Below are 25643 nucleotides of genomic sequence, written 5' to 3'. Positions count from 1 at the left end.
GCGCCAATCCTGACCTGGTGGGCCTAAACGGCAATGTGCATGTGCAATGCAAAATTTTGTCGAGTTTTATCAGTGACCAAGCAACATGCATGGGATACACTGAGGAAGCAACCGCATCCATATCCAACGTGGATTGGTCGGTCGTATTACGGTTCATGCATGAATCTTGCGCCACGTGAACAACATACACGAATCTCGTTACAGTGGTGTTTAAGTGCATATGAAACTATATACATTTTAACAGCAAAGCTGTTAGGCTATAAAGACGGCAGTGGTGCTGCAATAAACTCGTCGCACCATTGCGGAGCTACTGCTAAGCACAGCATGCGCCCTGTGATGGAGACCATTGAACCACATTAATTGAACAAATCAAAATAAGTTCCACCTGTTCGATCCCGCTACCTGCGGGCAAGTAGCTAGACCTCCGTGGCTGGTTAGTCACTAGACCTCCGTGGCTGGTGACAAAACTTGATGAAACCATTTCGTGGTCCGTTTAAGCTTCGTTGTGTACTCTCATTCTGCCGTCTTCGAAACAAGGACACTGTGGTCACGTATTGCACACAAGGCAGTATTTTTCCCCTTCACTTACTTTTACGAAAGGATGTGTTGAAATATCTATGGGAAAGGAACTATAGTGAACTAGAATATGATCTAGTGGCGTGACCGGCAGGCTGAGGCTGCTGTCTTGGTGGTTTAAAACAACATGGACGGCCACTAGGATTTCTCGCGGCGCTGCTGCGCCTTCTCATGTCGTGTGCGTGAGGCGAGGGCGTGCCAGCAGCGGCATCTTCTTTGGACAGCGCAGAAGTCAATAGTGCGAGTGCGTGAGTATATGTGCAAGTTGGGTGCCTTGAGCTACCGCCAACTGAAGAATTGTCAAGGCCGGTAAACTCTACTGCATATGTCAACGAGCTGACGACGTCCGCATTCGGTGGCGCGTTCACATCAGCGTTGCAGTCCCTGACACATTATTGCGCTTCGACGAGAAACAACGAATGTTGCATCATTCTCTGTGTGCCATCGGGCTCTTCGGAATTGTGATGTGTGCTGCTTGTGGTTGTGCACGTGTTCATTGGTGAGTGACCAGATTGTGAGCAGCTGTGGTGCCAAGGAAGGGTTGTGTCCACATTTCTGTGGAAACCGTGAATCTCGGCCGCGAGTGTATGTATGTGTATTTCGGACTGACCAAGGCACGTGGAAGGCATAGATACAGGCTATCCTCAGAGATAGTGTCAGCCCAACAAAACACGAAAAAGTTTCGTTTTGTGTATTGTGTTACACCTAGTACCGTGTTATTCCGTGCCATGTTTACACCATGTGCGCGTTTCGAAGTACGCGTATACCGTAAACGGGAAGCATAATGCTGTCACTTTCTTTTCATTCGCAGAAGTTCGAAATAATTTTGAGCCCGAATGATATAGACGAGAGGACCAGCGACGGCCAGAAGGAAATCCTAGTGAACACGAGACTCGTTTTATTCCTCCGGTCCGTGTGCATGCTTCTCAACAAGTGTTCTTTCGGGACGCGTACCGCGCTCTTGCAGGACGCGGGACGTGTAACAGAGCGAAGACGATGAGCATCTCTTGCAAGCCGGATTATTACATCTTCAGTTCTGCTACTCTATACTGCTCAAGTGCCGGTGCAATCTGCTGCATTCTCTCGCCAGTGCTGGAGTGGAGTCTGTACTTTGTGAGATATCGCGCACCAACAAACATGTAGCTATCGACATGTCGAAGCGCAAAACGGATTCCCATTGCTTTGCTTCGAGTTGCCCAATTGGTAACAGGGGCGCTCCGAAGGCGTCGCTGCTTGCAGCTCCCAACCATGACGATCTCCGCAGCAACTGGGAGCGCAACCTCTGGAGGGCTGACAAGCCTCTGACCGAAATTTCAGCAGTTTGGAAACATAATTTCGAGCCAATATACATTTTGCGCGAATATGTGCATGTGATAAACGGCAGTGAAGTGCGCATTCCCCGAGGAAAACAGTCACTGGTTCCTTATGCCGTGCCAACGCTTTTTGCCAACTTATCCACGCAATAACTAACCTTGTAATTACAGGTTTGCAGGAACCATAACGCAAACTCGCATTACAAGTAACCACATCCACAGCTATGCAGGAGTCCGCGACGGCCATACAACGCATCCAAAGCTGGCATGGATGGATGGATGGATGGATATGGCTGTACCCTTTAGATCGGGCGGTGGCTAGTGCCACCAAGTCGTAATACTTAATGAACCAAAAACTAGAATAATTTTTTTTCTTTAAAAAGTGAGTTTGAGGATTCGTACTTTGCAGTGAAGAGTTTAATTTTCACTCGTGCCTTGACTTTAGCCACCAATCAGATAACCTTCTTCTAGTTAAGTCTACCAGCTTAAAGTCTATTTTGCCCTCCCGGTCCCTAAACCCCAGTGCTTTGAAAAACTGCGCCGTCATCCTGAACTATAGGGTGAAGCCCTTTACAGAACATTATCAAGTGTTCAGCAGTTTCTTCTTCCTCTCCACACGCACTGCATACTGTGTCTACTCTTTCCTATTTGGCCCGATATGTCTTGGTTCGCAATACTCCCGTCCTGGCCTCAAACAGTAGAGAACTACCCCGAGTATTATCATAGATCCTTTCCTTGCCAATTTCCTGCTTAAAGGTTCGATAGATCTCTAGTGCAGACTTCTTAATCATGCCCATTCTCCACATGTCAGTCTCCGTTTCCTTCACTTTCTTCTTAACCGATAGTTCTTTTTGGTTTGGCCACCTGCTGTTTTCTAAGTATTTACCAGTCAATTTCTTGGTTCACTTCCTCCATTTTCTATTGACATTCTTCATGTACAAGTAGCTGAAAACCTTCCTAGCCCAACGCTCCTCCCCCATTTCTCTCAATCGCTTCTCAAATTTTATCTTGCTGCTAGCTTCCCTGCCCTCAAATGATGTCCATCCCATATCACCTTGTACTCCCTGATTTGGTGTATTCCCGTGAGCTCCTAAAGCAAGCCTACCTATTCTACGTTCCTTAATTTCTAATCTTGCTTGAACTTCTGATCTCATGCACAAGACCGCATTGCCGAATGTCAGCCCAGGAACCATGACCCCTTTCCATATTCCTCTCACAACATCATACCTATTGTAATTCCACAGCGCCCTATTATTCATCACTGCTGCATTCCTGTTACATTTAGTCGTCACGTATATTTCGTGTTCCCTCAGGTACTCGGTCCCATTGCTTATCCATACGCCCAGATATTTGTATTTATCTGTTATCTCTAGCGTGGCCTCCTGTATTCTAAGCTCATCACCTTCGTTGTCATCGAAAATAATGACTGCTGATTTTTCCTTACTGAATCTAAAATCTAACATATCTCCCTCATTACCGCAGATGTCCATCAATCTCTGCAAATCTTCCTTGTTGTTGGCCATTAGCACTATATCATCTGCGTACATTAATGCTGGTAGTGCCTGATCAATAAGTTTTCCTTGTTTGACTAAAGAGAGGTTGAAGCCCAGTCCACTTCCCTCTAATTTTGCCTCTAATCCTTTTAGGTACATCATAAATAATAAGGGTGACAGGGGGCCCCCCTGCCTAAGTCCCCGTTTTACCTCTGCAGGCTTGGATACCTGTTTTTCCCACTTTATAACTACCTTGTTACCTTTATAACTACCTTGTTACCTAAAGGCCCAGATGGCATTCCATAAATGGAATGCCATCTGGGCCTGTTGATGTACTACTAGGAACCCTTTTCTCAGCCCTTTCCCACTCTCATTGTGAAAATGGAGCCATTGCACCACTTGACTCGTCCTTGTATATTCTGGTGCATGAGGTACTTCTTTGTTGAAATTTTTCTGTCACCCTTGTTCTTATATATTTAATAGCTTCGTCCCTTTCTAGCCTGGCACCTTGGGCTGTAGTTATAAAACTCTGCTCTAGGCTCGTCTCATTTCTTAGGGAGTTTAGATGGTTCCAAAATTTCGCAGCTGCCTTTCCATCTTTTTTTACCGTATATACTCGTGTAAGGGCCGCACTTTTTTTTCGAAAATTTTGCTAGGTGCGGCCCTTACACGAATCAGGCCGATTTAGTACAGGCAGTACAGGCCAAAGGTCTGTACTGTTTATGCAACAGTAGCAGAGTGCAAGAGTCACAAATGACATGCCAGAAATGTTTTTATTCGGATTCCATTTCGCTGTCCTCGTTCTCGGAGGAGCTCGCCTCGGCGTCCGCGTCTTCCCAGAGACGGTCATCTTCGGTGCCGTTCATGGAGTTCGAAATTCCCGTTACCTTGAAGCTTTTAGCAACTACTTCTACTGACATGGCACGCCACGCATTCAAAATCCATTCACACACCTGTTGGAGCGACGCCCGCTTCAGCCGTCCTGTAGGGGTCTTCTCGTGGACGCCTCCAGCCATCCATTCAGAGTAACATCGGCGAAATTCCACTTTGAATGGTCTGTTGACGCATACGTCGAGCGGCTGCAGCACACTCGTCAGGCCACCGGGAATGACGGCCAAGTCCGTACGAGTTGCGGCAACTCGGTTCTTGACGCGGTCGGTCAAGTGGCCCCTAAAGCTGTCCAAAACAAGGAGGGCTTTCCGTTGTAACAGCCCTCCAGGTCTGTTTGCCCAGACGGTCTTAATCCAGTCAACGACCAGTTCCTCGGACATCCAGCCCTTCTCTTGCGCACGTACGACGATTCCCTGAGGGAACTTCTCTTTTGGGAGAGTCTTCCTTTTAAATACGACGTACGGCGGAAGCCTCCTGCCGTCTGCCGTGATGCACAACATCACAGTGCACCTTTGGCGTTCTGCACCAGTCGTGCGCACAGACACACTTTTCGCACCTTTTAAATCCACTGTGGTGCTTTCCGGTGCATCGAACCACACAGGTGTCTGGTCCGCATTCCCAATTTGGGACAGGTCGTATTCATGCTCCCTCCTGAGAGCATTCACGAAGCGATGAAACTTAATGACGTGGTCTTCGTACTCGCGCGGCAGTTTTTGGCAAATCGTCGTTCGGCGCCGAATAGAAAGCTGGTTACGGTTCATAAACCGCGTAGCCCAGCCCCGACTTGCCTTGAATTGTGCCGGGGGTATTTCCATGTGGCGAGCGATGCTGAGGGCTTTGACGCGTATCATGTCAGTCGATACGGCGTAGCCGTCCCTTCGTGTGTCGACGACGTAGTTGACGAGCTCGCTTTCGAGTTGCGGGTACTTGCACTTTTTCCCGCGAAACGCCTTTCGGCTCCTGTTAGTAGCGGCGAGGGCATCTTTCTGATTCATCCAGTAACGCACGCGCTTCTCATCGACGTCGTACTTTCGTCCAGCTTCCCGCTTCCCGTGCTCCTCGGCATAGTCAATCACTTGCAGCTTAAATGCTGCAGTGAATGATCTCAGATGCCGGCCCATCGTCCGTCACGTGCGCTGGCTTCTGCAGGGTTCACTACAACCAACAAAGTGACACCGACGACACCGATCTGAAGTCGCGCTGCCAACGTATCGACACGATGCTAGGAACGATGCCAACAAAGAGGCCGCACAAGGCAAATATGGCGGCGCGCTGTCAACAGCGTGGTCGGCGCGTCGGCGGAAGTAGAATAAAAGCGGAAAAGCGTGCAGCGCCATCTGGCTGTAAATGAACTAACTACACTTTTCTGGCGGGACATTTTGAACTTTTGTTTTTTTTTTTTTCGAAATATCCGCTTTCAAAGTTGGGGTGCGGCCCTTACACGAGGGCGGCCCTTACACGAGTATATACGGTATGTACTTCTTCCAGCCACTGAGCTCCCTTCCTTCTAATCTTTTCATTGATCAGGAGGGATGCATCCTTTCTACAGCTTAGAAAGGTTTCCCATTTTCTTTCAACATCATCTGTCGGTTCACCCCGCTGCTTAGCATGTTTGTGCTCCCTAGAGGCCTCCTGACGTTTTGCTTTGGCTCTCTTAACTTCCTCATCCCACCAACTTTTGGGTTTGTGTCTTCTTTTCCTGGGTGACTTGTCACGTGCCTTAGCAAGCTCTAGCTCAATCAGTCTAATTATATTCATGTATGTCCACACTGTCTTATTATCCTCCGTGATTACTTTCTCAATTTGTTTAGTGGCTATTTCAATTTGCCCTTCTGGATAAATATTTTCCTGTATTTGCTCATTTTGTTTCCTTCCCACTTTCACTGCTCTTCCAAAACTTAGCTTGATACATTTGTGATCACTACCCAGACTTCTGGAGCCACCTTCATTTATGTGCATTCCCCTGAGCTTATCATACAGCCTATGTGACACCAGTGCATAATCTATCGTCGACTGCAGCCTTCCTACCTCCCATGTTATTTGCCCTTCACACTTCTCGGTACTGTTGCAAATGATCAAATCAAGTCTTTCACACATATCCATGATCATTTTGCCTGTCGGGTCGGTATACCCATCTATATCTTCTATGTGCGCATTCATGTCTCCTAGTATAATTATCTCGCACTCTCTTCCTAACTCCTGAATGTCCTTTGATATACACTCTACCATTGCCTGGTTTTCCTCTCTGGCCTTTGCTCCTGTCCCCAAGTACACGAAACCAAGGAGTGTCATTTGACCTGCCACTTTCTCTTTTAGCCATAAATGTTCCTTGCACTCCTGCTTGACCTTTTGCCAGTCTGTACTTTTATGAATGAATGCCCCCATACCACCCCCCTTTCTGCTGCCTTCTGTTCTATTAGAATATTCCCACGCGTAGTCCGGATTGTTCGGAGGTTGTTCCATGTCCCTGAGATGTGTTTCTACAAAACCGTATACCATTGGCCTCTCTTCCCTTAGCTGTTCTTCTCTCTCTTCCCACTTCAGCCTGTTCCTACCACCCTGCATGTTAATATACCCTATGTCTGAATTGGCTCGGTGCTCGTGGCTACGTCTATTTATGCCCCGGACTCGTGAAAAGTAGCAGCGGTGCCACCTGGTGGCATTTGCGTGAAAGCTGACGCCGGAGCCCACCGATTGCGCCACTAGATCATATTCTAGTTCACTATGAAAGGAACTGACCATAATATTTGGCTACCTTTAGACTATTTGTTATGGACATGGATTCGATCTTGATGCCTTTGTGTGAATCATGAGCCTAAAATAATAATTCATTTATAAGCAGTCATTCAAGACTCATAAACAGTCATTCAAGAGTTGACAGATTGCCAGTTCATCAGCTGCAAATGCAATGAAAATTGGAGTATAAATTTAGCCCCTGCAATGAGCGACATCTAGGAAAACTGGTGGGCTTACACTTTTTGCTGCTCACGAGACAGCTGCGTTGAATGCTTCAATACACATGAATGTGTTGTCAATATGCAACATGCTTTGCAATAGGGTCTACACAATCTTACAACGCCGTGCAGTTGATTGCAACCCATGCAGTCGTTCGAAAACTCGGACTTTCTATATTAACCACAGTAAGGATGCTGTATGAACGGTACAGTTTGCCGAGTGGCAGTATACTCCGAGACACACTAACAATTTAGTAGGAAGAGCTCCACATCCATAAAACACTGTGCACCGTTGCTTCATCTATGCAAGAAAGTCATGCGTGCTGGAGTGCACTCAAAGCTTATGTGGTGGTGGTGGTGGTGGTGATGTTGCAGCAGGCGGGGTTAGCCTGGCCTGCATGGCCGGCAATTGTTCCGCCTGAGCATCTCCTGAATTTGGAAAATGTCACCACGTGTCAGACAGCCCAGTGTCTCGCAGGAAGACCAACAAAATTTGTTGCACGTTCCTCCTAGTTGCCGCGGGTCCTTCAGGAAAGATGACGTCATCAACTGTCCGGTGCCTCTGACAGCCTTTTCGCAAGGTGTGGATCATCGCTGCTCTTTGCACATCAAACTGTGGGCAAAGCCAAATGAAATGTTCAATATCCTCGATGTCACCACAGAAGGCACAGAACGGAGAAGCGTATCTCCCAGTCTTGAATGACCACGCCGGGGTGTATGCGGAGCCGGTTCTTATGCGGTATAACAGCGTCGCTTCTTCACGAGAAAGTCCATGAATTACACATGCCTGGTGTGGAAACTTGTAGACCGCCTTGAAATGATTGCGTATCCCATCTTTGTTGTTCTGGTAAGTCTTGGGAGTTCTTACTTTTGGAAACGATGTACGTGCTTCGCATGCAAGGGCATCAGCCTTTTCATTGCCCTCAATGCCAACGTGGAATGGGATCCACTGGAACTTTATATTAAAACTCTTGCTATTTAGGTGTTTGATTAGTGCCAGAGATTGCCTGGTGAACTTTTCTTGAGGTAGGCCACGATGCAGCCTTTGTAGCGCCAATTTGGAGTCCGTCAGCACTACGTCTCGTGCAGAAAAGGATCGCAATTTTCGCAAAGCCGCCGTGATTGCAGCGCTTTCTACCGTTGTGGACGAAACCACGCGATCCAGGCGGCCCGACTATGACACGCCAAGGCAGGATATGCAGAAAGCCGCTGCGCCGCTATTCGTTTGTGTGCACACTGATCCGTCGGTGTATACTTGTAGGTGGCTGCGGTACATGGTGCTCAATTGGTCCAGCGCAAGAAATTTTGCTTCCGCGGCTGGAATGGTGCGCTTCGCTGGTAGATTGGGTACGCTGAAGTTACACGCAACATCCACAAAAGACCATGGCGGGTCCATAGGGCGCCGTTTAGGCAGTTTCAAGCCTAAATATCGAAATGTGTTTAGTGCCGCGTTGAAATGCGAGCCAGTTCTTGCTCTTAGCCGCCGGAGAAGCGCCGTGCCTGCGAAGGACTCGCCCAGTCTTGACAGCTGCGTCAATAAGGCCCGAGACGCCAAAAGGCGGAGCGGAAGAGACTCGGCTTCATTGGTGACCTTTGTGTTTAAAGCCGCCTGAGGGACTCCCATTGCCAAGCGAAGACCCTTTCTGTGCACTGCCTCTAGGCGTTCGAACTGGCTTGGTGATGGTGATATCAGGGGCAGCTGATAAAGATTGTGGCTTGTTATAAGCGCATCATTCAATTTAAGCATAGACATAGGATTGTTGCCCCAACCGACTCTTGCCATGCGACGAAGAGCGTTGATCCTTTGCACTGACGCGGTGACTATACCATCAACCGCACGTCACCATAATAGCTTGTTGTCGATAGTAATGCCCAGGAAACGGACACTTGTTGCACAACGAATTGAGTGGCCTCGAATGTTCAGCGACAGACGTGTTGACTTCCGTCGCACTCCCGGGAAGAGCATGAAGGCTGATTTTTCTGCTGATAAAGATAGGCCAAGTGTCAACAAGTGACACTCAATGATTGATATAGCGTTCTGTGCTATCCGGGCCAAACGTTTGTGCTGGTACCCTGAGATCCAAATGCAGATGTCATCGACGTAGATGGATATTTTAACTGCTTTCAGAGCTAAGTGCAGAGTGTCGGGAAGGCTGGCCATGGCAGCGTTAAAAAGCAAGGGAGATAGAACACTTCTTTGTGGGACGCCGAGGGAAACGCATCTCCCTTCGCTCGTTACATTTCCAAGCTTAACACGGGCACAGCGGTCTCTGAGAAATTCATGTACGAACCGAAGAGCATTTCCCGACACACCCATGGCTTGGAGCTCGTTCACGATGCCTGCCTGAAGCACACAATCATATGCCTTGGCAGCGTCCATGAAGACGGCGAGGGTCGAGAGTCTGCTGACGTGGTAGTGCTCGATGTGGCTTAATAGGTCCAAAACACTGTCCTGGGCACTCAGTCGTGGGCGAAATCCGGTCATACACGATGGCCATCGTCTTCCTTGTTCAAGGTACCAAGTTAATCTTGTACATATTAATCTTTCCATCAACTTAGATATGCATGATGTAAGAGATACTGGTCGATATGAGGCGAGGCTCGCAGGATCCTTTCCGGACTTTAGGACTGGCACCACCCATGCTGTCTTCCAAACAAATGGGATCTCTCCCGTGCTCCAGACATGATTAAATATGTCCAAAAGGGCCCTTTTTCGCTCATATGGTAGATTTGTCAGCATTTGATTGCTGATCAAATCGGGACCCACAGCACAGCGTCTTCTTGATTTGCTAAGTGCCATATCCAGCTCTTGAAAGGTGAATGGCGTATTCATGGTGTGAAAAAACTGGGAGGACAGAGGAATCGCCACTCCTGATGATCTACCAGATGTGTACACGTCTGCGAAATCCTCTGCAAGGGTTTGCAAATCTATCCCTTGAGTGCTTCGAATGGCCTGTGTGTTCGGATCTTCCCAGAATGACTATTTATTACTGCCCATATCTTTGTCAAGGGCGTAAACGAGCTGATAAACTCTCACAGAAAGCGGCCCATTGATTTCGTCTTAATTTTTTTTGTATGGCGACGAATCGCAGCGTTTATCCTGTTATATTTGGTTTTCGCAAACGGATTTCCTTTTGTTCTTATTTTTTTCCGCTCCGCCCGTCTACGTGCTGCGCAGAGGTTCTTCAATTTTAAGTCAGGAGCAAGAAAATGGTCGGGCAGTTTCAGCAACGAAGTTGCTGCTTGCTTGCTTTGCAACATATCTGCGAACAGCTCACCAGTGGATTTGTCCAACGTTTCTCTGTAGGTGTCCCAGTGTGTTACATTGCAGAATTGTCGACCAGCAGTTTGAAATCCCAGGATATTGGTAAAGATAGAAAAACGGTCGCTGCCCATCCTGTCTGGAGCCGTGGTCGATGATACCAGAAGGTCCGTGGAGTGAAGTACAAGGTCTATTGCACTCCATGAATCTGGTGGCCTGAAAAATGTAGGTTTCCCATCGTTCGCCACACATAAGTCGGCAGCATCCGCAGCTGCTAGAAGTTCCTTGCCTTGAAAATCTACACTCTTATCTCCCCAGAGTGGATGGTGCGCGTTAAAATCACCACAGATTATTCGAGGAGCGGGACATCGAGTGCAAAGGTCCTTTAGGAAAGTCTCCATGGAGACCTTTTTTCGTGGGCTTATGTACACCGATACCACACTCAGTTTTCGGTCTCCCAGGCACACTTGCACAGCAGTGACTTCCAGTGAGTTGGAACAGAGGTCTTGCACTGGTAAGGCGACAAGAGGTATTTCCCGCCTTATGCATATCATTGCGCTTCCATTTGCAAATGACGTTATGCTCGGGTTGCCGTGTCGGGTGTACCCTGGGAGCATCCTTGCATTCGGTAGACCGGCTTTGGAGAGGGCTAAAATTGGTATTGGAATGTCGCGCAGGAAAAGGTTTAGTTTAACTAGCACAGACATTTTAGAAGACCAGCGCAGTTCCATTGCATTATTAAGGGCACTTTTGAAGGGCGAAATAGACCAGGTGGGCGAGACATTGCCATTATTCTACTGTGTGTTTGTGGAAGCAGAGTAAAGTAACACTGACTCTAGAGCCAGGACTGCTTCCAACATATCCTTCGTTGAACTCGCAGGCATCTTAGCGACGTGTGAACGTAGTGCGGTGAACAGAGTGCGAATAACGTGCTCGAGGTTTTCTTGCTGTTTGCTTCCAGGTGGTACTTGAGGTGGGTTCAGTGCATCAGCATAGGTGCGCTTGGCGGACTCTTTCGTGATACATTTCTCACCAGCGTTGAGCACTTGCGTTGCTCAGTACAAGCTCTTGTCGGATTTAGGCGCAGAAAATTTCCTGCGTACTCCTTATCCAAACTGCCATGTTGTGGCGCGCCTGACGTCTTCTTTGTGAGCGATGGTTCGTTCACAGTCTTCAGACCGAGGACAAACGTCTTATTTCTTCGCTGTGCAGCTGTTCGGGCTGGACATCGGCTGTAGCTAGCTGGGTGGTCACCGTCACAGTTTGCACACACAAGTTTTTCTTTACTTGTACACGTCTTAAAATCATGAGGCCCCCCACAGCGCTTACACCTTTGTTCCCCACGACAGTGCTTAGCAACATGTCCAAAACGCTGACATTTAAAACAGCGTGGCAGTGTCTCCACGTAGTCTACCAGCTCCTGTTTGGTGAAGCCAAGGTTGATCTTCTCTGGACGTTCCGAATCGGGAGCGAATGTGAGAACCACAGAGTCAGTGCGACTAGATTCCCACTCGGAGGATGAGGTTTGAACCCATCGTATGATTCTTCTTGCGTGGTATACTCCCTGAGGTCTCAGGTAGGTTAACAGCTCTTCGTCAAAGCTTATGTGTTTCTGCTCTAGTAATGCAAGGGCCATGTTTAGTATTTACTAACAAAAGCCGATTTGTTTTTTGTATAAAATATCTTTGGCTAGGAATCAATGGTCAACTTTGGGCCAAGATAATGACCTCTATGATAAAATCAGAAACGCATATACTGAACAGGCACTTTTGTGTTCATGTGCTTATTTTTTTACCAGAGTGGTTGTTATTTTGGCGCGAAGTTGACTATTGATTCTTCGAAACTTACTAACTACCCAAACAGCGATTACTACTAGAGTATGTTTGGCTCAGTGGAAACTTCAGGATCTCCTGCAAGATTCGCAAGAATGTTCAAGTTTTCAGCCTAGGACCAGTGGCGTACATGCAAATGTCAAAATTGTTTTTAAACACGCAGATGTGCTTGACGTCGCAAAGCTGTAAAAAACCAGCATTTCCATGTATGAATGCAACTGATGAGCGAAGCTGCTTAAAAATGGGACGTGAACGACTATGCGCCTGTTCTAACTGCTGCACACAGTGGCAAGAACGACTGAGCCAGTGAGTGTGCGTCGCGCACAGTGCAGGGAGAGGCAGACAGGTAGGAGAGGAGTCGAAGTGGTGATGCGGTGGGAAGCTTCGGTGGCAGGGAGCTTCAACGGTGGCGACAGAATTCCAGGTTGCAGGAGCATCTGCTACTACCTTCGACAAAGCACCCATAGTGCGCTAGAATGAAGGTTGTCATTTCACAATCCACGATTAAGGTGGGAAAAGGGAAGATGACAATAGCAACCAGTAGTGTGCAGAGCTTATTTTTTTTTAACCTTGAATTTCTGAAACTACTGAAGACCTAAACATGTCCTCTTAAATCACCTGCCACTGCAACCTAAACCAATGCTTAAGAGAAGGGAGCTTCGAAGGCGAGGTGCGGGCTTGAGGATGTTCACTCCTAAAAAATTTCACTGTAGGCATAGATTGTCGCTTACTGAAGAATGCAGTTTGTTGGCAACACTGATCACATCTTCCCATAGAGTTTCCTAAATTTAACTAGAGGAAACTCTGGCGCTGCGATCGTTCAGCGACCATGGGAATGATGGGCAGTACACACATTTGCTTACCGTATATACTCGATTCTACAGCGCCCTCGATTGTAACGCGCACCCGATTTCCACGACAAAAAAAAAAAAAAGTAAGGCATCGATTGCAACGCGCACCCATTTTTCTCGCTGGCCCGCACGATCACACTACTCAAAGAAACAACTCCTTTCAGGAGAGTTTAATTGTGAGGTACGGGGGAAGCTTGTGCTCATCTGACGTGTAACAGAGCATTGCCGTCACTGTAGTTTTACCGTGGACCGATGTCAGCACGCGAACTTGCTTCGCCCCCTTCTTCTCAACGGTTGTGGTGCCGGGCATGTCGAAGTAAATAGGCGTCTGATCAGCATTCCCGATTTGCATAAGCAAGTAGCCGTTGTTGTGCCGCAAGTTTAGGACGAACCTCTGAAAACTGTGAAGCTTTTCATCGTACTCCTCCGCAAAACCTTTCGCATATGCCCGTTCACCTTCGGAGGGAAAAGTCTTTCCTCTTCATAAAGTTAGTTAGCCAGCACCTGCTCGCTTTAAACTGGTTCCGCGTTAGACCTTTTTCTAAGGCTAATTGCATAGCCCGCACTTGGAGCAGTTCTATCGTCACGGGCCGCTGTGTTGCTCGCTGCTCAAGCACATACTCGCCAAGCAGCTCTTCAATTTGTGGAAACCGACCCTGCTGTGGTCCACTGAAGCCTTTGCTGTCGACAATCTTCTGTTTTTGTTTCTGCCAGTCCCGCACGCACGTTTCGGGAACTCAAAACGCCCGCGATGCGGCCCGATTTCCGTCCGTTTCCGCACACGTGATGGCTTTTCTTTTAAAAGCGCCATCGTGGTGCACTCGAGTTTTCGGAGTCCGCCCTTCCATGCCGTCGATGCTAACGCACAACAAGATGACGAACTCCTCAGCACACGTAGAATACTCCTTTTTGTAGAAAACTAATCTCAACACACTGCTGCGATCTTGACAATGATGGTACCACAACTCTGCGTCTTCTGCACAGTTTAACTCAAGAGGCCATTACCAGTTAGCTGAAGACCGTTCTTGTTTCTGTGTTGCATGGAGCCTACAGTGATTGGTAGAGTTTCTGGAAGTGCTGGGTCGATGCAGGTGAAGAATATATTGATAACTACATGTGTCAGATTTGTGAATAAATTTTTTGTTACAATTCAGTCCTACTAAACTTTCCAAGCAGACCATGTAGATTATCACTGATATGAGCAGGACAACCAGGCATTGGCTCGTGCAACACAGTGTTGGTTGTATGAGTGGTATCATTGGTGGATGATTGATTAGTGATAGGGCTAATTACTAGTCAGTCATCCACTAATGTGTGATTACTGATAGCTGCCAATCGATATATGACCCTGCCTAATGATGTCTCATCTGTCACATTTTATATCCAGCAACGATTTCATGTTTTCAATCTGAACAGATATTATTAATCACACAGATGGCACAGGACTTATATATTATGCAGGCCATCATTTTACCAGTGAAACAACCTACTTTATTCACAACATTGAGCATTCAGGAAATGCTCAGGTTTTGAACTGCAAAAATTCGGGTACTCCCTTTTAAAATAGCGTTCCGTTTTTTTTATTACCGTAGGTTTAAGTATCACTTATATACAATGGCAGGAAGTATGTTCAAAACTAAAATGTTTTAGCAATTATGACAGTTAATCATGGATTTTTTCAAGTAATAAAAAGCTGACAGTAATAAAAGTAATAAAGTATAAAAGAGTTAAGTAATAAAACATAAATAATAAAAGTAATAAAAGAGCTAACACCTTCTTGTAAACATATGGCTCGTGTGAGAAACCGTTCACTGCGACATAAGACGAGTATAATGGAAATTGTGACCCAACTACGCGAGTATCTTGTCAACACTGGTTAAAACATTGAGCATTTATAACTTCCTCTTAGTTTTGCCACATGCCGAAAAAAAAACAGAGTGGATATTTGCTATAGTTGAGTATCCTCGCATGACACGTGAGCATAAGTTGATGTACTTTTCACTTCTGACAAGTATATGCCCAGAGCACACAAAATTTGTGTGCGGCAGTGGGAATGTTCACTGAAAGGAGAAAAAAAAGCAGAATCTCTAAAAGGGTGAGGTGAACATTGCAAACATTTGGCAACACAGACTACCGTATACCTGACGTCCGAATGAGTTCCTGGGGTGTGTTGCACATAATTGAACAATTCGAAGGTAAAGTACAGTGAAATCTAAAATAACATTCTGCCACCATATCTGTACAAACGAGCAAGAAAGGCAATTTGAGAGAGGCCCTGCACCTTTTGCTCTATATAAATGACAGTTTTGTTTGACTTTAAAAGCCAGTTAGGATTATATAGACATTTTTTAAGTCAGCAGCATGATCTTCGTCGTACGGGCTGACCCAATGGAGCAGACGCTGACAACGGAACTGAGGCTTGCTCGGATTCGTCCAAGTTTAGTGCCTTGTGGTTGTGCAGTATCTGCGAGAAAAAAACCATGAAAAATGCTTGCTTGCTGAGTTCACAAACTACTTTCATGATCATGGACCCAGTGAAGCTATAGTGTGTCTCGTTGTGTCCATCCTGTATTAACTGCTTCTCGGTTTGTGATTTCTGTTTATGCTTGGGGTTATAAGGTTCTGTCATTTCAGCTGCTTCTCGACTGCTAGCTGTGCTTACTTCATTGTATTTTTTTGCACTTGTGGGTGAAAAAATGAAGGAATGCAATGGACTGCACAAAAAGACACCAGTGAAGAGAAGGAAACTCAAGATGGCCATGACTATCTCGTGAATATTCACATTCAGATACACGTAAGTGTCATATTACATGCACCGAGACGAAACCTTAGAGATAGGTAGCTTTATAATTAATGTCTATAGTTTATGAGGCATCAAAGTTGAACGTGATGCAAAACCATGAAGTGAGTGTTATGCAAGACACCAAGACAGGTCTTTGTGGTAATGGTGTAGTTTATACAAGGCAACTATGAGACACCACGTGCCATGACAAAATCTAACAGAACTATGAAGATAGCTAGCACGACAAAAGCATGAACGAAAATTAGTGGGAATAGAGATAGCAGAAAGTATGAAATTATACTGATACCTGTATGTGTAACCCTGCACTTTCCTTGAAAGGTTAAATATTTTTTCATTTAAAGATGAAAAATTCACTTAAAAAATAGAACACCTTGGTCATACCAGAACATTTTTCATTTTCTACATTGATGGGAGTTATGTGGACTTTCGTGTTTTCACATTGCTGCAATATAGTGAAATTCTGCTATACATGACGATAGTTATAGCGCGAGAACAGAACGACGACACAGAGACAAGAAGGACACGTGTGTCGTTCTGTTCTCGCGTTATAACTGTCGTCATGCCCTACCAACTAGCCCAAGCTGCCACACTGCTATATAAGCACATGTGTTACAAAATGTATAAATTATTTTGTTTACATTACTGCTTATTCTCACATTCAGGTAAGTGTGCATACTAACGACATAAACCATTATTAAGCAGTCAAGCAGCACGTACTTGCGATATTAGAAACTTGGCTGCATCCTCAATGTTCACGTTATCTTTGGCTGACGTCAGGAACCACCCAGCAAAGTTGTTATCTTTGCAGAATTCATCCATGGAGGCTGGGTTGTTAACAATGCCTTCTTTGGACATATCGCACTGGAAGTGACACACATGAGGAAAGGTAAATGTGTGTATGCAGCAAAATGGGACAAGTGAAAGAAAAACTGGGCATATTCATACCGATCGCTAAATTATTTCAGGTGGCAAGAAATATATTCATTTCTATTAGAAGGATGGACACAAGGCATGAGGAGGTCGCACACATACCATGGCACATGGAACTGCTAGTGTCTTTTTTTTTTTCCCAGCTTCCAGCAAGCTTCTTTGTATGCATTATATTCTTAGTTTTTTTTTAATACCTATTTTTTAGTTTTATTTTGCGTGAGGGGGTAAATTGGGAGCTATACTTTTTTGTTTTCCGCATAGAAACTGCGTTTTCAGGGGCAGGATGTTTAACAATTTATTTTTTCAATTTAGAAAGCCCATTGGTTTGTACATGCTTGGCCACGTTGGCAGAAAGGACACTACTACGTCAGATTTCAATGATTTCCTAGCTGCAGTGGTAATGGCAGTTAGCTCGTCAACACAAAGGTCTAACAAAGGGAAAGCTACACTACTATGTTGGCCTCAATGTCGAGGCTTAGAGACTGAGTCTTATTCTTTTAAAGTATTCGTAGTTAGACAGAACAATGTACTGTGGGATGTGCATGGTGTTAAAGGCAGCTCGAAGGTGCGTGTATATTCAGCCTATGTTGACAGAGTCCGCACTCGCAAAACATTTGGGCTCATTCCTGAAATACCGCGCACATGAGGAGCTTCAGTGGCTGCACAGGGTTATACAGTTTTTTCTGCTGATTTCAAATATGTAATTAGTTTTCCTGTAACTCACTTTATTGCTGAGATAACTTAAGTTCACTCCCTATTGTTTAAGGCCACCATAGAAAAAAAAGTGCTTAATTAAAAGTGATATTTAGGATATGCCAACGTAGACTAATGACTATAGAGTGAAAGTATGGAAGAGGTTTTTGTTTTTAGACGTTTATTGGTTATTTTGCAGTAAAATGAACTATGCATGTTCAAAAGCAGTTGGAATTGTGTTACTATTTCGATTAGTAATTAATTAAAAGGTCATGTGCTCCAAATTTTGCTCCCATCCTTGCATTCTACACACATGCAGGTTTCCACTGCAAATAGAAATATTGTTGTACCTGCCCTAGCTGCAGAGATATTGAGGCCTCAAAATTGAATAGTCACAAATTTACTTTTTTGAGAAAAATGGAAAAAAACTGAAAACACACAGTTTCTTGAAAAAGCAACGATCATGGTGCGCATGTTTAGCAATCCTCACGAAGGCGCTCATAAATTGGTAGTAGAGCTTTAGACAAAGGTGCTGGCAAATTATAAAGAAGCCTCAAAGTCGCTTCCCCATTTTTTTGCAGGTTCTGCATGTTAACAGCACCAAGAATCTGGACAGTTAAAATGACATTACAAAAATATACTACTTCTTGGTGCGTGAAACTTTGCAGAGAGATAGAAAAATACTTGCAGAAACCAAGTATGTCAATTTTAAAAAATGAATATTTTTGTCACTTTTTGGTCCCAAAGAGCAGTCTGCCCCCTTAAACCAAAGCTACGTTTGCACGTGTTCACATTTTTCTTGCACAAGTGGCATAAGGGGATGGAAACAATGTGTGTGTTTGCTTGCCAGCCACCAATTCACATAACTTACAAGGATCGATCGTTGCACACATTAATGTGCACCGCTTCTGGTAAGACATGAATAAAAACATCAACAGTTTGTGTGAGTATGCTTCCCCGCACGATTGCGCTTTATGTGGCAAAGTAACGTTTCAAGGTGAAGTAAGGATGAAGATCTGACTGATCTGGACGACTACACTTGTAGCTTAGAACGTGTAGCTCAGATGCTACATACGCGGTAAATATATGTAACGCATAACGGTATATTTCTCGAAATGCCGCTTTTGTGTAACTACGTGGAAATAAAAACGATGTTCGAGGCATAAGGCAGACCGGAATGACTTATGATTGATTGATTGATGGATGTGTGAGGCTTAACGTCCCAAAACGACCATATGATTATGAGAGACGCCGTAATGGAGGGCTCCGGAAATTTCGACCACCTGGGGTTCTTTAACGTGCACCCAAATCTGGGCACACGGGCCTACAACATTTCCGCCTCCATCGGAAATGCAGCCGCCGCAGCCGGGATTCGATCCCGCGACCTGCGGGTCAGCAGCCGATACCTTAGTCACTAAACCACCGCAGCGGGGCAGAATGGCTTCCCGAAAGAGCGTTGTTATGCAAAATGCGCGAACCAGTGTTTTTGCGTTGTCTCGTCATTTGCGTGGTGTTATCTAGTGTAATTAATAAGTATCGAATAATTATCACTAAGAAATAAGGTCACGCTGTACTTATGTAAATAAATTTGTAAGTTAGAAAACAAAGAAAACATCAGCTTGCATGATGAGACATTTTGGAAGCCACTCTACAGGTGCAGCGCCAGGACTATTCGAGAATTGGGGGAGGGGTCGTGTTTTGACTGCTCTTGGGAGAGGGGAAAATCAGGACCCCTCCCCTCGATCCACTCCCAGGCGCCGCATCTTGCAATTTACTGCCGAAATGGAAGTCTGAGTTTGCACGAAATGGAGGCTGCCAGAAATCGTCGATAGAAATAATCGCGCAAAAAAAAAAAAAGCCAAATCGGTGCATAAGAGCCACAAACGGCAACTCTGGAGCATTCATGTGAGGCGATCATTTGCTTCGCACTTAAATATAACAATACTATGTGAACTTTTTCGCGCTCAAAGCCATGATATGGTTATGAGAGACGCCGTAGTGGAAGGCTCCAGAAATTTCGACCATCTGATCTACACGGGCCTCTACCATTTCGCTTCCATCGTGATGTGACCGCCGTAACTGGGATCGAACCCTTAACCTTCGGATCATTAGCAGAGTGCCCTCGCCACTGATCCACCGACGCGGACGCACTCAAACATATCAAAGCGCCGCTCGTGTAAACGTACCTTGTTTGCGAGCAGCACGCAGGGTATGGAACTGCCTTCGGGCAGCTGCACCTTGCTGTCCAAGTCGGCCTTCCACTTCCTCACCGCTTCGAAGGTCTGCGACCGCGTCACGTCGAACACGATGAAGGCGCCGACGGCCTCCTTGTAGTAGACGCGCGTCATGTTGCCGAACCGCTCTTGGCCTGAAATTCAGGCAACGCGGAATGTGGTGCAGTGGCAAAAAGGTCTGCACACACGCACGTTTCCGCCTATAACACTGCGCGTGCGTGTGTGCATCTGCAAACTTGATTGTGGGATATTACGCGCCAAACAAATGGTATATTATCAGGCACATCTTAGTGGCAAGAGGGGGGGGGGTAGTGGATATGATGTAGGGTGCCGAAGCACTCTAATATAATGGTGCGCTCGTTCATATAAGTAAGTACACGGGCGATCCTTGCACATCAACCAAGCTTGGTTAACCTCCGTGTCTTTCCTCTCCGTTTCTCTCTCTCGGCCACTTCGGTATGCGGCCGCCGTGGCCTGCCACCAAGGCGAGTCTCCGTGCACGTAGCATTGTCAGTGTTTCGTTTTTGAGCATTGTATTGCGATATTGACAATATGAACACTTGAGCCGCATTTCCGTATTCACCTTCATGTTCATAATAAAGTCAAAATCGATTCTTCGTATGTTCTACGTGCGACTGAAAACTCTGTGAAGGCAGCAGGCGGGAGCGGGTCATGCAGAGATGAATTGTGCAGGCCGGCTTCGTCAGGTGAAGGAGCATGAGGGGTTGTCGGTGGAAGCGCTGCGTCTCGGGTAGAAACTGCGAACGTTGATCAAACGAACGCGGTCGCGACAGAGGTCAGTATACACGACTCAGATTTCGTACTTGCCATGCTCGTAGCCGTGGGGAGGCTAGGGGCTTGGGCCTTCCCGAAACTTGGATGGAGGGGGGTATTTTACCGATGACAAATAATAAAAATATGTTTTTAAAGTTTAAAGACTCATCTAGTGGGCCTTTTCTGAAAAAAAAAAAAAACTCCTTGCTACGGTCCTGCAGCGCTCTCACTTAACGTTTGAAGCAGCATACGACATGAAAAGCGCTTAGCTCGCTGAAGCGGCCGCATTCCCTTACCCTAGTGTTTCCATAAGCAGAAAGGAATAAAGTTTATTTATTAGAAATTGTAGTGCGAATGGGGAGCCATGATCAAGCTAGTGGACTGGTCTGCTAGCGCGGCGGCCCCCTGGGTCTCGATCTATAGCCCCCCGTCTTTTCCTGACCAGTATTTTGGGACGTGTGCATTTATTGCCATCTCTCGTCGGTGACAGTGGTGGCCTGCCGTAACTGAATGGGAAATAAGCAAAAAAAAAATTATCTGGCGAAAAAGCTAACTACAAAAAAAAAAACGACTCCCGGTTATGTATCGCATGAACTGACTGGTACATTCTGGTAAGCCTACATGCAGTGTCGCACTACAAACCACGTGGAATCCCCAGAGTGTTTAGTATTTTACCATGGACCCCGTCTGTTTCCAATGGAAGGTGTGGGAAGCCACGCGCCTTTTACTGTGACACTGCAATTTAATCTGGATGCTCCAGTTGGTCTCTGTTGCATATAATCGACAATCGTTTCCGATAACTAGTCTTTTCGTCAGATAATGTTTTTTTTTTGTCTACTTCCATGTGATCGTCGGCAGGATTTTCTCCTGGGTGGTGCAAACCAGTATTGCATCGCGGGTGGGGGAGGGAGAGAGCACTGGTGTAACTTAGATGATGTAAGTGCTGATGAGGCTGGAGAGGGGCAGGCGCCGCTTTTACAACCCCTTGCCGATGCCCGTGCCTGCTTTCCAGCCAACTTTTCAGTTATGAACAGGACGCCATTGCTGTGCCCGAGAGATGGCGCCAGATATTGATGTCTCCAACATAGTTTCTCATAATAAACTATTGTCTCTAAATCTTGAGTATGTTGAGTTACGCCTGATTGGACCCTAAGGGAGTCAGCTGCTCGCCTTACTTCCTGTACCATTCCAATTTGTGATCGCGTTCAGTTCTTCGCCTTTGCGTATAATCTGACCTTTTCTTTAGAGAGATTTCGTATGGCTCTGCGGGCAGCTTACATGTTATTCAGGAACACATACTTACTCGTTTAGTACGGGACAACGGGGCACATTGTTCTTCGTTCATGATGCATTTCACACACTGCCATTCATCACTCTTAAATGAAACAGTTTATTACGCTTCAATTTAAGAGAAACCGCTCTTACTTTCGAGTACACGTTTCACGGGTAACCTGTAAACAACTTACCGGCGATGTCCCATAATTGAAGACGAATGAGGGTATTTTCATCCCATTCTACAACCTTGAGAGCGAAGTCGACGCCAATCTGAACGGAGCTCGGGTCAAGGACTGAGGACAGCAGTCAGGAGCGCGTTTGCTATCAGTTACTGTTAAAAGCCGCAAATAGCTTTTCGATAAACAAACCAGCGCAGAGACGTGAAGTCTTTGCAGTAATCAACAATGCCTGATATGCGACAAAAATACCACAATGACCTTGAGCAAACAAATAATTACTGAATAATGAATATCGGTGCGGCAGCAAAACCTTGTCTAAGAGACAAGCATATTTAAGCAAGTAAAGCGTGGAACATCAGGGAAGTGAAAGACAGTGCAATAATATAACACAATGCGTAAAATTCAGAGAATGAAGGGCGAAGGGAAATCCAGTTTAACTCGAACAGAGAGCCTCCTGGTTTGCTAACCCATGCACTGGAAGGATGGCAATAACGTTGGATGGAAACGTGAAAAAAAAAGACGTGCGACAAATAAATAAATAGAATGGAAAGTGTGTGGGGGGGGGAGGAGGGGTGCTTGTGCATTTCTTAATAGAGCTAATACCGCCATACGTTAGCTGTGGTTAGGTTTCCGCTTTTCAGACACATCTTTCTTTATACTTTGTGTAGAAACACACACAAAAAAAAACGGACAAAGATTGCGCCTGTCTTGGCTTTTGTTCATTTCGTAGAAATTTTATGCGTTAAGCGCTAGAGAAGTTCCTAAGGTTAAAGCAGGGCTTGCATTGTGTTACAATCTCTGAATGAGGAGAATGCAAAAACAACAAAGCGAAAATTAAAAAAAAAATCTGTTGGCGTCGTCTTACTCTGTTTTCAAGCTGTCTGCATGATTAATAATAGGTCAGCAGGTTGAAACTCGGACGAATTTTGACGTTTCTTTAACCACCAGACACAACGTCCCGTACTCAGAGGCTGCGAAAACATTCATGCATTATGCTGTATAGTAGGATACGGTAGCCCTGTAGTGGTGTGAAAAGAACTGGTGCACGTAGCGCTTGATGATGCTGGTCTTGCCGGTGCCCAACTCTCCGATGACCAGGATCTTGTACAAGTGCTCGCGCTGCGGTGGGTTTTTCATCGCGACCTGCGTGTTGAAACAACAAGAGTTGAGGGATGGCCGGTCTATAACTGCACGACACGAAGATTCGCCGTAAGGTATGCGCGGGTGAGGGTGAGATGGAAGGAGGGGAGAGCAGTAGTTTTGGAGTCTATGAAAGATCCCGAAGAAATATTCGCAGAAGGTACGTCTCTGAGAAATCGCTCTCTAGGGGGAAAAAAAAAATTCTCTAGGTGAAAAATTAACCCAAGAACGATTTGCGTGTAAACTCACTTTGCAGACCTACACTCTTTATTCGACACTCGGCATGCTTTTCGGCCACCACACAGACACACATGTGCAATTCCACTTGAATATAATTTTCTGGCGTAGTTTATTATTTATATCTGATGAAAGAGAGTTTTTACTTTTACCTATACATTTTAGCGGGTCTGAAAATTTTATTTAAAATTTGTAATGTGTTCTTTTTTTCAATTTTATAACTTGCCTTACTCAGAAGTTTCATAACATTTAATAAGACCGCTCAATTCCTGGCTAATCCACCACATTGGGTATGATCCACAAGAGAAGGTGAACAAGAACAAAAGCTTCCAGTGAATCAATTTTCGTCGTTTCTGCAGTCTAGTTGTCAAGTGAGTTGTGAACACGTTGCTGCATGACCATGAGCGATGCCTTATTTTTATTAAAGGTTGCACTGATTCGAAAGCGGGGCAATTGAAAAACATAGTCAACTGTTTGCTGCGTGAAACATTGCTTGCACAGAGTTTATTTCATTTCTTGTAAAAAATTGTGGTTACTATTCATATTGTCATTAATTTGACAAGACAACATATCTACTCAGGTTTGTTCATTCTGTGCGTTTCTTATTTTGCGTTATGTTGCTAGTTGGAGAAATCGTTTGGTGTGCCCTTCTATAGTCACGACAACGTAAGTGAACGAACATATGAAGCAAATTATATATATATATATATATATATATATATATATATATATATATATACTCACTTTTCATCACTTTTACCTTACAGTTTGGTGTAATAACATTTTTATACTTACCTTGGCATTATTGCCTGTTAGATTTCATTATTATTGTGTCAAAGCACGGAAAAACGAGCCCTTAAGTATACACTTCTTTCCCTTATATAGCTATATAGCTATTAACGCTATCGTGTTAAAACACAGCTGTCCCGGACTGCGTTCTTCAAAACATGTAGAAAGTTGAGCTACTCGCCTAATCAGGCAATAGCGCTTCGGGCAGACCAAGGACTTTTGGTCCGCCCCAAGGAGTGCGATATTGTGATTGAACATGGATCCATGTAAAGCCTTGTTCCCACTTGTTAGGACTCGTGACACACTTTCTAGCGAGCGATGAAGGAGAGAGAATAAAAAAGTGGATATGAAAGAATATAATAGGCGCACTATGGAAAGAGAACGAAACACACATGCAGCACCGCATACGTCAGTAAGACAGTTCTTATCGTTCAACAGCAGTGACTGCAGCTTGGTTTATCGTTCCCCCGGTTGCACGACGCTGTCGATGGTCCTCTTGTTCCCCTACATTTATCTTTTTGTCGGCCCGTGGACCACATTGTCTTGCTAGAACTATCTCAGTGCCGGTTTCGTACTCGCGACAAACGCGTGTCCTGAAACAACAGAAATGTGCGCTGAAAATACTGACGTCCTTGGTTTATAGGATCCCTGCAGTTGCGTTGAAATTCCCGTCGCCGACGCTATTTGAACGGATACCGCTCTGAAGTAGGGGCGATTAGTTTCTGCTTTTGTAATGCGACGAGATAACAGTCTTCGGCTGACACTTGCAACGAAACTCAACCGAAGCTCCACGAGACATCTTTTCTAATTCAGAAAAGATGCTCCGTGGAGCTTCGGTTGAGTTTCGTTTCAATTAAACGGGTGAGCACATGAAATGGGGCAAGCGTCGAACACAAAAGAAGTGTGGCAGCTTGGGCTAGTTGGTATGACATGACGATAGTTATAGCGCGAGAACCGGACGACACAGAGACTTTCGTGTCCTTGTTGTCTCTGTGTCGTCGTTCGGTTCTCGTGCTATAACTATCGACAAAAGAAGAGCTGAAAGTGACTGCTGCAACGTCTTGATGCGACATGCGTACTCCTATCATACAGCCCTCACGTCGGCCCAACGGCAAATGTAGTGAAGCGCCATCCACTAAAGCTAATTTATCTAGCAGTGTCCAGGGCCGTCATTCTCACCGGCGGAAGCGTTCATATTAAGTTACCGCTTCTGGTGCTGCTATTATCCATATTGCTGTTGGCATCGTCACGCAATAGTAAACATGCGACTGCTTAAAATATGTTTGCGCGTACAACATTTGTACACACCTTCGCGTGCTTCACGTAACGTCGATTCCCAAGGTCTGTGGGATCTGCAGAATTTTCGTTTGAAAGTTAGCGCACGTGTTGTGTCCTCCCAACTCGTCCTTGCGATACA

At 45.5% G+C, this 25643-nt stretch overlaps 1 protein-coding gene across 1 annotated transcript in view; it reads right to left on the bottom strand.

The window, feature by feature from the left end:
• Window positions 1-14640: 14640 nt before the first annotated feature.
• The window catches only part of Rab32 (RAS oncogene family member Rab32), a 29468-nt gene continuing 18465 nt past the window's right edge, over window positions 14641-25643 (bottom strand). Inside the window, exons 2-6 of the mRNA XM_037421440.2 lie at window positions 23072-23203; window positions 22073-22151; window positions 19785-19966; window positions 16693-16836; window positions 14641-15636 (exon numbers count right to left, since the gene is read on the bottom strand). Coding sequence (XP_037277337.1) covers window positions 15526-15636; window positions 16693-16836; window positions 19785-19966; window positions 22073-22151; window positions 23072-23197 — 642 coding nt within the window. The 5' untranslated portion in view covers window positions 23198-23203 and the 3' untranslated portion in view covers window positions 14641-15525. The remainder of the gene's footprint in view (window positions 15637-16692; window positions 16837-19784; window positions 19967-22072; window positions 22152-23071; window positions 23204-25643) is intronic.

The sequence above is a fragment of the Rhipicephalus microplus genome, chromosome 2, assembly GCF_043290135.1.
Source record: "Rhipicephalus microplus isolate Deutch F79 chromosome 2, USDA_Rmic, whole genome shotgun sequence".
Classification (NCBI taxonomy): Eukaryota; Metazoa; Arthropoda; class Arachnida; order Ixodida; family Ixodidae; genus Rhipicephalus; species Rhipicephalus microplus.
The sequence above is the reverse complement of the archived record's forward strand: the minus strand, read 5'-3'. Positions and strand labels throughout refer to the sequence as shown.